A 15,959-nucleotide genomic window follows, 5' to 3' on the forward strand; every position below is an offset into this window, starting at 1 on the left:
TATCTTGAACTCATTACCCACAGATATATACTCTTATAGTTTATTTAGTTTGACCTCCTCAATAGAAGGAGCAATTTTCAAGCTCATAAATTTTTACTGAGTGTATTTTTAGAAAAACATCCATCCTCTTGCAACAACCCAACCATAAAAGTGCTCCCAACCCTCATTCACATTTGGTAGAGCGGGCAGTCCATCTGATCCTTACGCTGATAACTTAAGCGAAGCCTGTTTAATCAGGCTTTGAACAGAGACTATATACTGCTCCCAAACCTTTTATTTTGCCTTTTTATAGATTTGTACTCATTTGTGCAAGCAAGGCTGAGAGATAGCAGCATACAGACACACATCAATACTGGTCACTTGAATTTTGTTTGTGAGCCACAGCTACAATCCTTCTCTTTTCCACTGGCATGCAAAATCAAGCATTTTTGATTATGCAAATAGTGCTCTGCTTTGTGAATAGGACCTCAAGTGATTCAAATGTTAATTTTGTTAGAAATCTTGACACAAAGCTAGTATTTCAACCATGTCAGCTTTATAACCAAGACCTCCTTAGAAACATGTAATTGCAAATTGAAAAATAACTTTTAGGACCGCAAATACATTGAGATAAAATAAACCTGGAAGCGTGTGAAAGTTCTTTACAGCTATTTGTCAATGAGCCTATGACCTGCTTTGAGTTGGATGCCCCTTCAGGAACTGGCAGGTTCCTACTTGCGGCAATGTCATCACTGCTATGCTGAGAAAACCAGAAATGAAACAACAAAAGCAAATTTTTATCTTCTCCAGAGTTTAATGTGCTAAATATTTGGGGGTTGTGTCTTCTCATTATCTTAATAAAACCCTCATACAATCCAGTGAATAGAATAATAGAATTATTTGGTTTGAAAAGACCTTTCAAATCATCAAGTCCAACCACTAACTCAGCATTGCCAAGTCCACCTCTAAATCATGTCCCTAAGCACCACATCTACGCTTCTTTTAAACACCTCTAGGGATGGTGACTCCACCACTTCCCTGGGCAGCCTGTTCCAATGCCTGACAACCTTCAGTGCTTGAAAGATTGTATGAAAATGTTCTCACCAGTATTACACACATCTTTTAAGTCCTCATAGCACACAAAAAAAGCAAGTGTGCATCCTGGATTTCAAAGAAATAGGGAGAAAGGCAAGTGAGCATGTGCACGTATGTGTGTATGTTATCCTGACATTTGAGAGTGAAATGTGTAAAAAGTATAATAGATTATGTATTTTCCAGTCATAAAATTTTGGAAATATTGGGACCACATAAAAGTAGGTCAATTTTGACTGTTTCCAAACTACAACTTCAAAATATATTGACTTAATAGCTTTTCTTTTTACTTTGCAAGTTTTGATTTATTTTTTCCAGTCAGTTGTATTTAACCTATCACAGTAACTTGGCTTACTTTGTCCTCCCAAGTTTTAGGAAATATGAAGGAAGGGAGGATGTTTTCAGATGGAAGCCAGCCACCCTGGCACTGCTAGCACTCTGCAAACCTAGCATGGTAGTACACCAAGATTCCTACCATGGTCTTAACTTTCTTGATTGGTTCTGCTCAGGGAAAATCAAGTGATAATTAAGACTAAATAAAAACTGAGGATATTCATTATATAATTACCTGAGCTGTACAACTAACATGGGCTTCAAAGAACTAACTCTCAGCTTAGGTTACCTACAGAGAAAAAAAAAAAAAGGTGTTAAGAAGCTTCCACAGGAGATCCAGAGCAAAAATTTAAAGGCTTAAGGTCAGCTGTCACTGACAGTACAAGTTCTGAGCACCTTCTCAAAGCAAAATCCACAGCATCCTTATTCACTTTAACCTCCTACTAACATCCCAAAGTACCAGTCAAAAAAACGTGGTCCACACCACTTTTGCACCAGTTAAGGGAACTCTGAAACAAGCTTCATAAAACAAGGACAACAAACAAGCTACATCAGACCAGAACAGAGACAAAACACCAAGTTTAGCACAGCTAATATATCCTTATTTACAAGGCTTCCTCCCTTCATTTTGTTCTTAGTTCACTTCTCAGCTCCAGCTAAATCTGCTGCCAGCTGAGAAGCTGAGGAAATTTGTGATAAGTGGCCCAGACCTTAAAAATGCAGAAATACACAGTTCCAGATTCTACAGCTGTATTTCCCATCTGGATGACTTTTAGACACCACTGTCACGTCTTGTATTTTAATAAATGGGTCAGAGGTGGAAGGTCATGATGTCCTACTATTTTACCATTCTCTGAATCATCTAGTTCCCATTCCTCTCAGCAGAAGAATGTGATACATTATCAACTTCTTTTTTTATATTGCTTACTCAGGAGGAACATTCCAAAGTAAAATAATGTGGATATTCACTTTCATTGCTCTGAAGAAGACAGTAAAGATCAATTTCAAATTTTAAAATGCTACTCTTTTCGTGTTGATAATAAAGCCTGAAAGCAGTAACTCCACCCATGCTGCAAAAAGAGATACCATTATGCAGCATGTATTTCAGCTCCACGTAATTCCTGAATGATAAATCACCAGACTCTCCCAGCAGAACCTGAAAAACTGAAGTAGAATGTTTGCAACACAATCTTCAGCTTATGGAAAAATACAAGAGAGGAACAGGAGCAGTGCTGTCTCCCGAAGGAATGGCCTGACCCAGACAAGTGTGCCTGCAGCATCCAGCAGCAGCTAAATCAAAGAAAAAAGCAGCCTGTGAAGAAACAGCAAATAAAAACAAGGGACGAAAAGAATTATTTTTCCTCACATATATAACTTCAATATAAGATGTAGTTGTTAATACTTTTTCCACAGTTTTTATTACAATCAAAGTTAAAGGTATTAGTGCATGCTTCTTATTGACTACAGTGACTGCTGCCGTATTTCATCCCAGTACAAAGATGCAGGCTACTGAAAATATTTTCCAAGTATTTCAAAGTTTAGAAACAATTCATGCTTAAAATTTTCAGCAAAGTATTGCGATCTAAATGTAGCATTTTACCATGCTGGGGTTTTTCCTTCGCTGAATAGATGACATATTTAAGGCAGAATTGAATAATTACCACAAAATATGTGGAAAAAAAAGACAGCAAAACGTAATACCGTATTACTCTCCTACTCTCGGGCTGCCTGTCTTCTCAACTAGCAAGCCTCTTCTGAAGGCATGGCCCCATCATTTGCAAATCAGGATCATTCTCCCTTGGATATAGGAGTGATTTCTATAGACACTAAAACAGAACAGTATCTTGTATCTGGAAAGAGACTGATGGTGCATCATTTTAGGACCTGTTTACAAAGAAGTTACAAATTTTCAATGAACTACTTGTGTTTTTTTCAAAAGAAAACAAACAAAGAAACAAAAGTAGTTATTGTGCCATGGGCATGTGGACAAAAGCATTGAAAACAAAGGCGTTGTTGTGGCGCCAGCAGCAGCACATGCACATCCTCATTGTTATGCTGAAATACCAGGGCTGTTTCATACCACATTTTTAAATAAATTACACACATCAGGAGAACTAGGATAATTCACTCATGAACTTTCTGTGTTAAAAACACACAAAGCTGTTCTGATGGTGTGTCTATGAATGATGACTGAAGTCAGTAACAAGAAAATGGCCATCTCTCAGACACAGCTTCTGACAAAAACAGACACGTTTCATGGGAAATATTTTATCTAGATGTGGGTACATGACCAACTCACACTGGACATCCTGTGGGTTGATCAAAGCCAGTACACAACTCTTCCCAAAGGATTTGGTTGGCTGGGGCACGGGGTCAATTGGCTTTCTATGTCAAGTCTTAAAGACATACAGAACACACATGCACACACAATGTATATACACACCCACACACTCTCTTCCATACATGCAGTGATGTATCTCCTTTACGGGGGAGAGATTTAATACCAGGAAAATAGGCAACCTTCTCACATCCTTATTTTGCTTTTACCCAAAGTTGGAACCAGTTCTGCTGAGATACAACAATTACCTACTAGTTTAACATGTACAAAAGAATACACAGAAAACTCAAGCTGACTGAACCGGTTCAAACACTGAATTGTCACCTTGCTCTAGTACTTTCAAAATCCAAGAGGCAGCAGTGGAAAAACACACAAAAACACTCAGAAGTCTCGACGAAGACGAATGTCTTTGTTCAGATTTCAAGTCCCAGCTTGAATCACAAGGCTAAATGGTACTGTTGCTGAGATTATTCCTTTCACAAAAGGGAGATATAACAAAGAAAAAAATATTTGAAGAACTGGCTGGGTTCAGGAGACATTTCTTTCCCTTAACACCAGATGATATCAAAGTTTTATTTCACCAGGTGGCCACAGAAGATATTGGCACTTGGAAGGGTGCCTTAGGGTCTCTAAGCAATTCAAGCTGAGATGCTGTCACTCGCTAGCGTCTCTATTCATGTTAACAACCAGCTCGTATCTGTATCACCAATTCAATCCACTCCAATGGCGATATGGTCACAGGGTAAAAACTAATGCTACCTGGAGCAGGATTAACTTAGCTCTACGTTTTATGGTGGTAGCATGTGCTATAAGAGGAGGTTAAATTTGCATACAGCAGAAAAAGACTGACCCTCACCAACTTCTACTCAAACAAGAAAGCCATGAGGACTGCATAAGGTTTCTGTATGACTTACATATTACAGTTATATATGAAGAAAGGATTTCCAGCCTCCTTTTCTCATTCATATTCTGTAATTGCCATCTTTTTTCTGCCGTTCCCATCACACAGTAAGAGCAGCAGACCAGAATAATCTGTAAGGCAACAGTCTCAACTCCTGCATTAAATAGGGAACACAAGAAATATTCTTTGAGCAGAAGAAAACTGCTCAGAGCAGGAGGCCCTAGCAGGGCCAAGAGCCAAGTCAGAGAGCCCTGAAACTCAGGTCAGAGGAAACCATAGGCATATGTCTTTATAAGAAGGGTTCAACAGTGCCCTGAAACAATGGATTTGTAATCTTACAGTACTGGAACTAGCGCAAGATCCCTTATCCAACACCTTCCATGTGAATATTGAAGCTACACAGACAACTTCTTCAGTGGAAGCAAGGCAGAATCTGAATGGTCTGACAGGAAGCTAACTGATAAAAAGAATGAGGAAAGGATTCCTGATGGCAACATGATGATATTAAATTTAAAAAAAAATCCTCAAAGTGTCACCCCACTGCTTTCTTGCTTGAACTGTGCCCAAGAACAAAAGTCAGAAGGTCACATCTTGCACATCAAAAGTACTGAATGAAGATTCAATTGATACAGCCATGTTCTGCCTCAGCAAGCTACAGACAAAAATATTGGAGGGAAAATGGAAGGAGGACACAGGGGATGGAATATTCTGTGGAACAGATTTAGCTCTATGATAAAGCTGGATAAATTGGAATTTTTATTTGCACTTTTCAGAAAAGCATGACACTTTTTCCATATGATGGGAGTTTCATTATAGAGTTTAAAATTTATATCACAATTCTCAGAGGGAAACACCATCCATTATGTTGCATTTATGTAATCTCAGCTCCCCTGAAGGTCTTATAATTTTGAGAAGCACTAATTTGTTAGAAGGTAAAACAAAGCAAAACAAAAAAGAAGGCGGGAATGGAAAGTTTATGCTCAGCCTATGAATAGCAAGGGATAAAGAAACAATCAAGACAGATTTTATCAATCTCTAGCATTTCTGAGCACTCTGCATGGGCAGAAGCCTTTGCTCAGTCCACCAAAAATAAGTGAGGAAGGAGAGCAGAGCACAATCTGGACACATTGAGAAGCAGGATACAATAACACCACAGTAACCACTCGCAGTGTATCTGAGATTGGAAAACTATCAGCTCTCCCATGTTCATCTGAGGTGACCACAAATTGAGTTCACCTGTTTCAGCCAGTCAGTCCAACTGCTTTCAGAGAAAGGCAAATGAATATTGTCAGTAAAAACAAAAAAACCTAACAGCCAGTCAGGGTTGGGAAGAACAGCAGGAGGGACACACATGCAGCAGAAAACACAAACGAAATAGGCTTGAAAATCTTAGCTATATAAAAAAAAGTTCAGCCATAAAAACTCCAGAAATTAAAGGTAATTTTCCTATTATTAATGGTCAGTAAGAATGAACGTACATACCTTTACAACATGATAGAGTATTTAATAACTAAAATGCAAAGTCTTGGAAATTGTAAAAGCTGACTTCATTTCATAAGAAAGGTACCAGGAACATCCTTTTCCAAAGGTACTGTAGTTTTTAAAGATTATGGAAATCTTGTATTCCCCTTTTATCTTGATGAAGCATTCAGTTTGGGAAAGGCTGCAGGATGCCCATAACAGAAAGAGACCTGGCTGAGAAATTAAAATTGCTGGCATTTCTCTATTTTTGAATATTTCTCGACCTTACATATCCAGTGACAAAGTGTCCCAGAGGTTCTTGGCTTCTGTGTTTTATTTTTAACAACCCCAAAAAACAAAGCTGTTATGACTACGAGCTCCATTGGCTTTGCAAGGACTTCACAGTTAATTGAGCTATAACCACTTAGCCTGCAGGAGGCACCAGCCCTGCCAACTCTGGAGGCAATGAGAAAGTTCCCCAAGCTACTGCCAAGCTACTGTCCTGTCCTTTTTTTTTACTTAAATGCTCCAAAGCAATGTGGCTTTTCGAGAGAGTGAACTTATCCTTAAACTCCAAAAACATAAAGGCACAAAGCCCCTATAGTAACTCATGTGACGTGCATGCTCAGAATAGTTACATCTCCATGATCCTAAATGTAATCTCTTGAAGTTCCCTGAGGCTTGTTGAGCCAGACACATACGAAGCTTTTAGGCATTTCAGTTGTGGAAATTTAAATTTCTTGACTGGACTTTGTCAAGGAAATATGAATGTCCTCCAAAATCCTATCACTCAAAAGAAAGCAGCTGTCAAGCTTCCTTAATTAAAAATAAATAAATAAATAAACCTGCATAAAAGGAAGAATAGGCTTATTTTTTTATAAGAGGATGATTGAACTTCCAAAATAAAGAATAATTTATTCTTTACTGGTAGGCAGAGATACAGGATTCCCACTGCAATTTTCATGTTTAACTTCTACCAGTAGGTCAATCAACAACTCTTATGAAAATAAACAGATATTGTTTCGTTGTGCCCTTGACCTACAGCATACAACCTTCCAGACCTCCTCTAATATAATGAATAGGAGGCTTATCACCATGAGTCATCAAACTACTGCCATGAGGTCATTTGTGGACTTAAAGTTGTATAGATCATTATGATATATATCAGTCAAAAATGACTGAGCTGGGAAGTGCATGTAATAACTCAGGTAATAATTCAATATGAGGTCACAAGAATTTTATCTACTAAGTAAAAATATAATTTTCTGTAACCCTTCCTTAGATGGTTCAAGTACAGACTGTGCTACTTCTCCTGGATATAACAAAAGCACAGCTGCTTTACATCACTTGCAGTATTGTTACTACAAAACAGTATTTTCCATTGAGCACCCATTAGGAACACCGTGCAACAAGTTACGCGTTCACATAGGTAAGAGATGTCTCTTGGCAAACTGATCTTGCCTGCATTTTTTCTTAGCAGTTACTGTGCTTCAAGTTTCTACAGATAACAGTTTTGTGAAGATTTATCCCTTCCAGCTCAAAAACTTCAGAGAGGGAGACCTCACAAAACCTCCCAGCCTCAGAAAGCCCATCCAGCCTGGGGCATAAAGGCAGACTCACATTTCTTTCTTAAAGACCCTTTAAGGTTTTCATTTTTTGTTTCTCTGCTTCCCTTCTAGCACACAGTGAGATATTGACAGAGGAGGCTTGAAACTCTGAAGACTTTTGAAGATGTTTTGTGGCCAAGAATTAAGCATCTCTCCTCCCTGCTCTATAGGAGCACCCAAATGCATTAAGTTTTCTCTGGCAGGTAACAAAACAAACTTATTCAGTATGGATACTGAACTGCTCTTTATGAATTTAAGTTAAAGAAATTAATTAAGTAAATCCTGTGTTCTTTGTAATGTTATAATGCAAGACAGCTGGCTCTTTCCAAAGATTTTATATGCTATTTTTCCACACTGCTATCCGTATTTGGCATTAAGGTAGCAGCCTTCAACACTGGAGGAGATGGAAAATTATTATCTGGGCAGCTGTCAGACTGAAGACAAAGAGACAGTCTCTGACCTGAACACTTTTAAATGTAAAACACAAGTAAATGAAAATTACTTTAAATGTAAAACACAAATGTAAGACCAATACATATCAATTACAGGATATAAATACAAAAATTATTTTTTAAAAAAAGGAGAAATAAACTAAAAGTTGCCTAATCATCACATTTAAATAGCAAAGGACAAAAATAGCCACAAAATGTAGCTGGTTAGGATGATGCCTTGAAACATCATCTCGACCTATGAGAAATGAAACATTACTGTATACTAAAACACTACAATAGAGTTTTATAACCAATAGTCAATCAAAATTAGCAGAGTAAAGGAGTGGCGCTATTTCCAAGGATGCAAAATGAAAGGAACACAGTACGCAAGTTAACCTCACAAGCAAGGTAGCAATAAAACCAAGGGATGTTTGTTTACAGAAATACCCAAAAAGCAGAATCTTTGTCATGCTAAATATAAGGAATATTATTACTCAGAAATCAAACGAGATAACTACATAGTAGTAAATCAAACTGTTTTCAGAATTAAAATCTATCACACAGTTCAGTATTTAGCCTAGATGAAAGGATGATATTACAGGAAATTAGGGGAATGAAATATCTGCGATAAAATTTAAGGTCAGTGAATTTTTCCGCTGGTTGCAGTGAATCTAATAACACTCCAAGTCTGGTGCTGAAACATCTCTGAACAGTTGATAACAAGAGTTACAGTAAAAGAATAAACTACAACTACAATAACACAGAAAACAAATCATCTGCTAATCTGTATTCTACCAAATTTAGTTTAAATGAAAAAATAGTGTGTAAATGACTTCCCAACTCCATGGTCTCAAATACCACAGTGGCAGGAACGTTTAGGATAGAATAGCAACCTGGTGATCTGTACCACTCATATATACGTGATCAGAAAAATCACACAGGTTTAGTTCACTCACTTATATGCATCCAAACAACTGCCTTTTTTCTTCCCCCACCCCCCTTTCCCTCTCTCCTTTTTTAACAGGCTCTTCTAAAGTAAATTAGATTATCCCAGACTAAATGAGTTAAATTCAGAGTGAAACATCCTGAAAAACGCATGCCACTAAATAAAAGCATCAATAAGTTAGTGTGACTGACTCAGACCAAGTTGAAAGAACATTCAGCACAGGCTACTTCTAAATTTCATTCTAGAAATCCAATAGAGAGCTGAGCAACACTGATAAATAAGCCACATTTACCTACTTGTGTTCAAACCCATGTGACTTTTATATATTGTAGAAGACACAAACCCTTATGTGCTGTAGAAGGAGAATTACTCTATAAGTAGAAACTTTAATCAAAGTTTCAACTGAACCTCACACTGTCACTAACATTAACAATGATTTTTCTTATGCTGCTTGACTGTTCTGGGTTGGGTTTTTGTTTTTTCTTCCATTTTTTGTTTCTTCTTCCATTTTTTGTTTCAACCAAGTTAGCCCTTGTTTCTGCCATCACATATTCCATACTTATATCCTGCATCTTCCAACTTACCTTAATATTTTTTTGTAGCTTTGTTTTACTTTGAGTCTCATTCTGCTGCTATCACAAGAGTAGCAATATGCTTCACTGTATACGACAGCTACAAAATTCCCTCAGCTTAAGATTTCAGCCTATAACTTCCTCCTAATTAACATCACACAGCATCCCCATTAGGAGCACAGCATAGGAATGCTCGCTGCTTTACCCAAGGAGCCATAAGAAATGGTAAACAACTTACTTACAGTAGTTTTAATTTACATATAACCAGATTCCTGCCTGAATTTTGATTTGCATTGATGGCCAATTAGAGAATAAGGAACAAGCTGGGGTCAAAATCTGCCTGGTTTCTCCATTATGAAATCCTTTGGAAAGTAACACCCTCTAACAGACCTCTCACTCAAGATACCATACATGCATTTTTTTACTAGGGCAACACTACTACTCAGATAAATGAAATTAGAAGGTGACCTCATCTTCAGTGGTATTTGCCTTTGTTCTAACACTCCTAGTCTAAATCATAGGGCTGGAGCCTGCAGTCAGCTGAAATCGAGAAAAATCTACTTAACACAGGGTCCCATTCTTACTGTTCTTCCGTCTCAAACTTATCAGATAACATACAAGTGTTTCTTAATTTTTTGGGTTTTTTCCACCCATGTAGCCAAGATTAGCCACGGCTGCATTACAGAACCCAGCATGCCCAAGGTGGATTAGATGCTGCTAAGAGGAAAGCAACAGCTTCATTGGGTCCTGCTAGTGAAGTCCACAGCTGTAGAGTTACTGTCAAATAATAGGGGTCTGGCACAGCATCACTGAGATTACCTTCTGAAAGTCACATTTGTACTACAGCCTTTCTTATTTTCCCGACTCTAATATTTGTTTCTGACAAAATCAAAACAAACGGCAGAAAAGCCAAACTAATCACAGATTTTTTTCCCCTTCCCATTCTATATATCATGTTAACTTCTACATGATGAAAACATACAGGACTGTATTTCTACTGATTGCTCCCACAGATCTGAATGAAGTTCCACTACCTAGGGGACAGAATTACATTTACCAAAAAAGGCCACGAACAACCTGAGCTTGACCAAACCTAACCAAGAGTCTACAAAAGTCAGGCAAAAACCCTTTCATTGGCCTAATATTCTTTGGATCTAGTCCCATCCTAGATGAGTACTTAGAAATACAACGGATACATATAGTCCCATCAAAATCAGTGACGCACTGCATACTTAAGAAAATGTATATTAATTAATAACTTTAAGAGCTTTTCTAGACAAGAGCTTTGTTCTACTAATATTAAACTACCAGAATTTTAACTGGCTTCAACAACAGTGCTGTAGTCATGGCTAAAAGGAAAACTTTTCCAATGACAGCATGAAAAGTATTTTCATGCAAGTATGCCTTTATAATTTAAAAGAAAAATCAAGTGGAAAAATTTCTGTTCTTGCTCCTAAAGAATACTTAACTTATAATGAGCTCACACAACAAACTATTTATGAAGGAAAATACATTATACTGTATTTGACAGTTATAATGCTATAAACTTTCATCTAGACCAAGCTCATATTGAAAAAACCTTTTAAGTGTCACTAAAAAGACACAAGAAAGCCACAAGCTGTATCTAGTATTTTTTATTAAGTCACTACCATATCAACTAAAAACCTAGAGAATAATAAACATATTTGAAACATAGGCTGTTACGCCTTAAACTCGGCATTACAAATATTGAAATCCGCACTCATAACCCGCTGCACACCTCATTATCATGGCACAGCTGCAGAGACAGACGGCTCACATAAAATATATATTGTTATGAAAGTGTCAGATCATTCAATAATTATTGCTCAAACAAAGCAGTACAGAAGAACTGCTGAAGTTCCTTCATAAATTGGCCACCCATGGTTTTCCTTCCTTTGTGAAAGAGCTTCCTTTAAAATGTACAACTTGGGGTGAAAATCCACAGTAACTTAATTTTTTCTAGCTTCACGGTGTCAATCACATGAAACATGGAATTTTTTTGCCCAGTCCACCCCAAAACTGGCTTATTGTGCAGACAGACATACAGCATACAGATAGCTGCAGGAACACAGGCTGGACTGAGGGATGAGGGAGCTGGAGCTGCCGGGGCTGCGATGGCCACGAAGCCGCACACCTCCCACGTGGGGCCATATTGTGAGGGCTGATGTTCTGGTACCTCCCTGGCCCTCCCCACCTTGGGAATTACGCTGAGATAGTCAGCACAGTTTTAAAAGGTCTCTCAAAAGCCACAACAGTTTCATCTCTTTAGCTCACTATCAACTTCAGCTGAGTCTGAATCAGTGGTGTAATGGTAAATTGTTTATTATTTCTCTCATTTTTAGTGCCTTCTACCAGAGGAGACTCACATTTCTGCAAAGGAGCTCAACACAGGCAGGCTCAGATAAAGCAGCCATCACTAGGGACCACAAGAGGCTGACAAGGAAGGATGAAGGAGCAGAGCAGAAAGCTAACGGGCATCTCTGAGTGCACTAGATAAGAATCATTCCCAAGCCACGCACGTTAGAGTCCATGGGGAAGGAAAAGCAAACAAAAGCTAGTCCCGAACTACACACAGCTTCTAAGATGTCTGCATTTTCACTCCCTGATCTTCTGATTGCCTTTGTCAAGAAACACTTTTATTCGCTTCATGCTGCAGATATATAAATCTTACATCTACCTTCATCTTCGGTGCTGCCTGCAGGCAAGAAGCACAACTTACACAGTTCTCTCATCTTCCAGAGTGACTTCTTACACCCACTTTAAACATGCTCTTAAGTACTCATTTGTATAGTAAACCTAACAGGAGCCCAAGCAGAGGCAGAGCTGCATTCTTTACCAGGAACTCCCACACAGACACTTTGTTTTTGAAGCACCAAAGTCTCTTCCTACTGCGAACATACGCATAAAATTTGAATTCTCAAGCTATTCACTAGAGCATGGCAGAGAAATAAGAAATGTGATGTAATTACAAAATAAACTCATGTATAATCATGAAATGTGAGTGCATACCTTCCCTGATAGCGGTAAAGGGGGTTCCTTCCTCTTCCTGTAATCTAATTACCTTCAAGGCCACCAGCTTTCCATTTACCCTGAAAAGAAAAGAGGAAGGGGAAGGAGAAATAAAAAACAAAATTAAAGGAGAAACAGTATTTCTCATAATAGAATTTGTTTCCCATCATGTACTTACTCAATTTCTTCCTATCAATGCCAATGATTCATTTATAGCACTGCAAGAAACACTTCATAGCTTCCATAATGTCAACTTTATATTTTCACACTCAGATGCAATCCAAGAAATGATCTCAGCTTTCTGTGAGTCAGTCTGTTTCCTTTCTATGACAGCACTAAACTGAAGCTTTGTTAAGAAGTATCACATTGTAAAATAAGGCTTTAAACTATCTGTCCTTTGTTTGATCACATTGTTCAAAGAAAAAGGCATACGATTTTCATCAGTCACCCTACTTGTAGTATATTCATAGTGATGCTCCCTTCCCACTGCCTCACACCCATAATTATTATACTCAAAAAACCATGGAAGATTCAGATGGAAGATATCTTTTAGGTCATTCTGGCCATACCCCATTACGGCAGGATAGTCCCTAAGGTACATCCTTGACTACATGGCCCAGGATAGTTTTAGATTATAATGACTATCGTTTATAAGATTAAAGATATCTTGTGCTCCAAGGGACAAAACTTCACAAGAGGTCACTGTAGTTTAAAATCTATTTGGCTGGTTTCACTTCTAGCAATCAAAATTTCACCACACACGAATCATATTCAAGGTCCTGCAAAAAAAAATGCAGTTGGTTCACTTCATTCAAATTAAATCTCACAAAAACTGAATGAAAAAGACTGATAATGATTACCCTCTTCAAGAACAAACTCATACCCTGAAAATTTAACAGATTCCCCAGGTACGGCAAGCAATGGGAAGGACAGATTACTGAAAAGGCATAATACAATTGCCAAAAAACAAAAAAAATTATTCCAATTTCTTTCTGTAAAAACAAAATTAGCCTTTACAGCCACAAAGCCCAAGGAAGAATTGGAGCTTTCACACTCTTGTAGTCATGGAGGCAATTCCTTATTGTACTGGGCCCTCGAGGATGTATTCATTTTTCTATGAAGATGATACAGACACCTACCAAGTCTGAATTCATCTTCTCCCTCAGGCTTTTAATTTTTGCAGTTAGATGACTTCAGTGGCAGGATGGCTACCATCTTGTTTCTTGTGATTATTTTTCTTCTACAACTGCCAGAATCTCATTAGCCCTATACACACTACTACGTAATTACTCCAAGTGACTTAAGAAATCCTGGTTATCAAAAGATGGCTTACTCATAATCTTCCAGCTATTCATAATACTTCAGACTGGCACCAGCAATTTAAGTCTCAGGCCACTAGTCACCATTGAAAGATAATGATCACCTTAAATCTACTGGATTATCTGGATTTATCCTTATAATTACCTTACATATACTTTTGTTTAGATCTAAACAGAATTTGTGGCATCAGAAAAAGATAAGTCTTGCCCCAAGTAATTTAACATGTCATGCATAGACAGGAGAATTAACCATAATAAAAGCAGTAGAAAGACTTATGACAGACATGCTGTTCATATATATATGTAGTTTTCAATGACTTCATCAATACACCACCCTACCTATCACATACATATAAATAAGTTATATACCTGAAAAACTTGATTATTTTACAATATATGAAATAACTGTGCAGGAAGAATTTAAATGAGTAATATAATTTCACAGATCAAGAGCAAGACAGATACTGTGTTCAGAGAAGGCAACGCAGAATTCAACAGGGAAGAAGAAAGGAAGAAAACCAAACCAAAACCAAACAGAAAACCAAACCAAAACCAACCAAACAAAAAACCAAACAAACAACAAAACAAGAAAAACAAAACAAAACAAACAAAAAACCACAAACAAAACAAAACAAAAACAAAAAACCGCAACCAGACAAAGGAGGTACTAAGAAAACAGGGATGTTTCCTGCCAGAGAAAGGTGAATAGCATGCAGCATTGTGTAGATTATGTTATTTTTAACCCAAAGTTCTACATTCCATTAATTCCGTAAGAGCAATAAATAACACAAACAGCAATAGTATGGAACTCATTTCAAAAAGTTCACAATTAAACACAGTAGGTGGGCTGTGTTATTTAGTTATTACTGCCACTTTGTCATTGGTATCTGTCATCAGCCTGATAGACATCATGGCAATTCTTAACACTACTGAAATGATCAAACTAATCTCAAGGAGTGTTCCTCTGGGATTTCATTCTGCCCTTTAGTATTATTTATCTCCAATATATCACCCTATAACTTCCAGAATAAAACAGCCATTAAAATCTTGGCTTTAGCTCATTTTCTATAGACAGGAGCGTGCAAGACTGGCGATGTGAGAAATGATGAAGTATCATCAATTAAAAGAGAGAAGTTTGTGTATATTAACATATTTTAGCTATTCTCCCACTGATGCAATCTCAAGATGCAATTAGATGATGCTGCCAAGATGAGCTAACGGCTACTGTAAGGTATAGCCTTGCTCCTGCTAAATTCCTGCCACACACTCCTGCCACTGTCCTTTATTTGCTGTCATTCCTGCCAGACCCTACAGTGAGACTGCTTCAAGAGCTTAAATAGGAGAAGACTGGCCCTCCCAAAAGAACTAAATCATATTTTCAAAAATGATGAAGGCATTTTCCACATTTTAAAAACAAAAACAGCTAGAAAACATATGAGAAGAACTGGGACCACCTCTTGAAAAGCAGCAAACCATGGGATCAAGCCAGCTATGTCACGAATTTATGCCCTGAATCATGTGATGACATGCCAAAATAACATGGCAATTTCCTTAGAAACAGCACTGAAAAAGAGAGACCTGGATAAAATTGCCTCTGCCGCATATCAGAATTTGTGTTTGCAGGCGTCAATAGTGATCAGATAAGGTGTGCAGAATTCCTTTCAGATATTACTTCACATTTGTCTTCCACAACTTTCAAAGTATGCTCAGGATTTTCATTATTTTCAAATATAAGTACAAAAACTGACAGGCAGCAGCATTTTAGACAGTGAAAAGGCAATGCCGCTGCCCCTTTTAACATTTAGAATCACAGAATGTTCCTCTCTTGTTCGCTGTCCAAAGTAAACAATTTCAAAGCTTCTCAAAACAATACACTTAACTGGGTCAAGGATTTCACTTATCATCTGAAGTCCATCCTGCCAATAACACCATTAGTTTCTATTAAGGATA

At 37.7% G+C, this 15,959-nt stretch overlaps 1 protein-coding gene across 1 annotated transcript in view; it reads right to left on the bottom strand.

Moving 5' to 3' along the window:
• The window catches only part of CDK14 (cyclin dependent kinase 14), a gene marked incomplete at both ends in the record, with an annotated part of 254,136 nt that overhangs the window by 136,646 nt on the left and 101,531 nt on the right, over window positions 1-15,959 (bottom strand). Inside the window, one exon of the mRNA XM_080339518.1 lies at window positions 12,691-12,770. Coding sequence (XP_080195644.1) covers window positions 12,691-12,770 — 80 coding nt within the window. The remainder of the gene's footprint in view (window positions 1-12,690; window positions 12,771-15,959) is intronic.

The sequence above is a fragment of the Nesoenas mayeri genome (assembly GCF_963082525.1).
Source record: "Nesoenas mayeri genome assembly, chromosome: 2".
Taxonomy (NCBI): Eukaryota; Metazoa; Chordata; class Aves; order Columbiformes; family Columbidae; genus Nesoenas; species Nesoenas mayeri.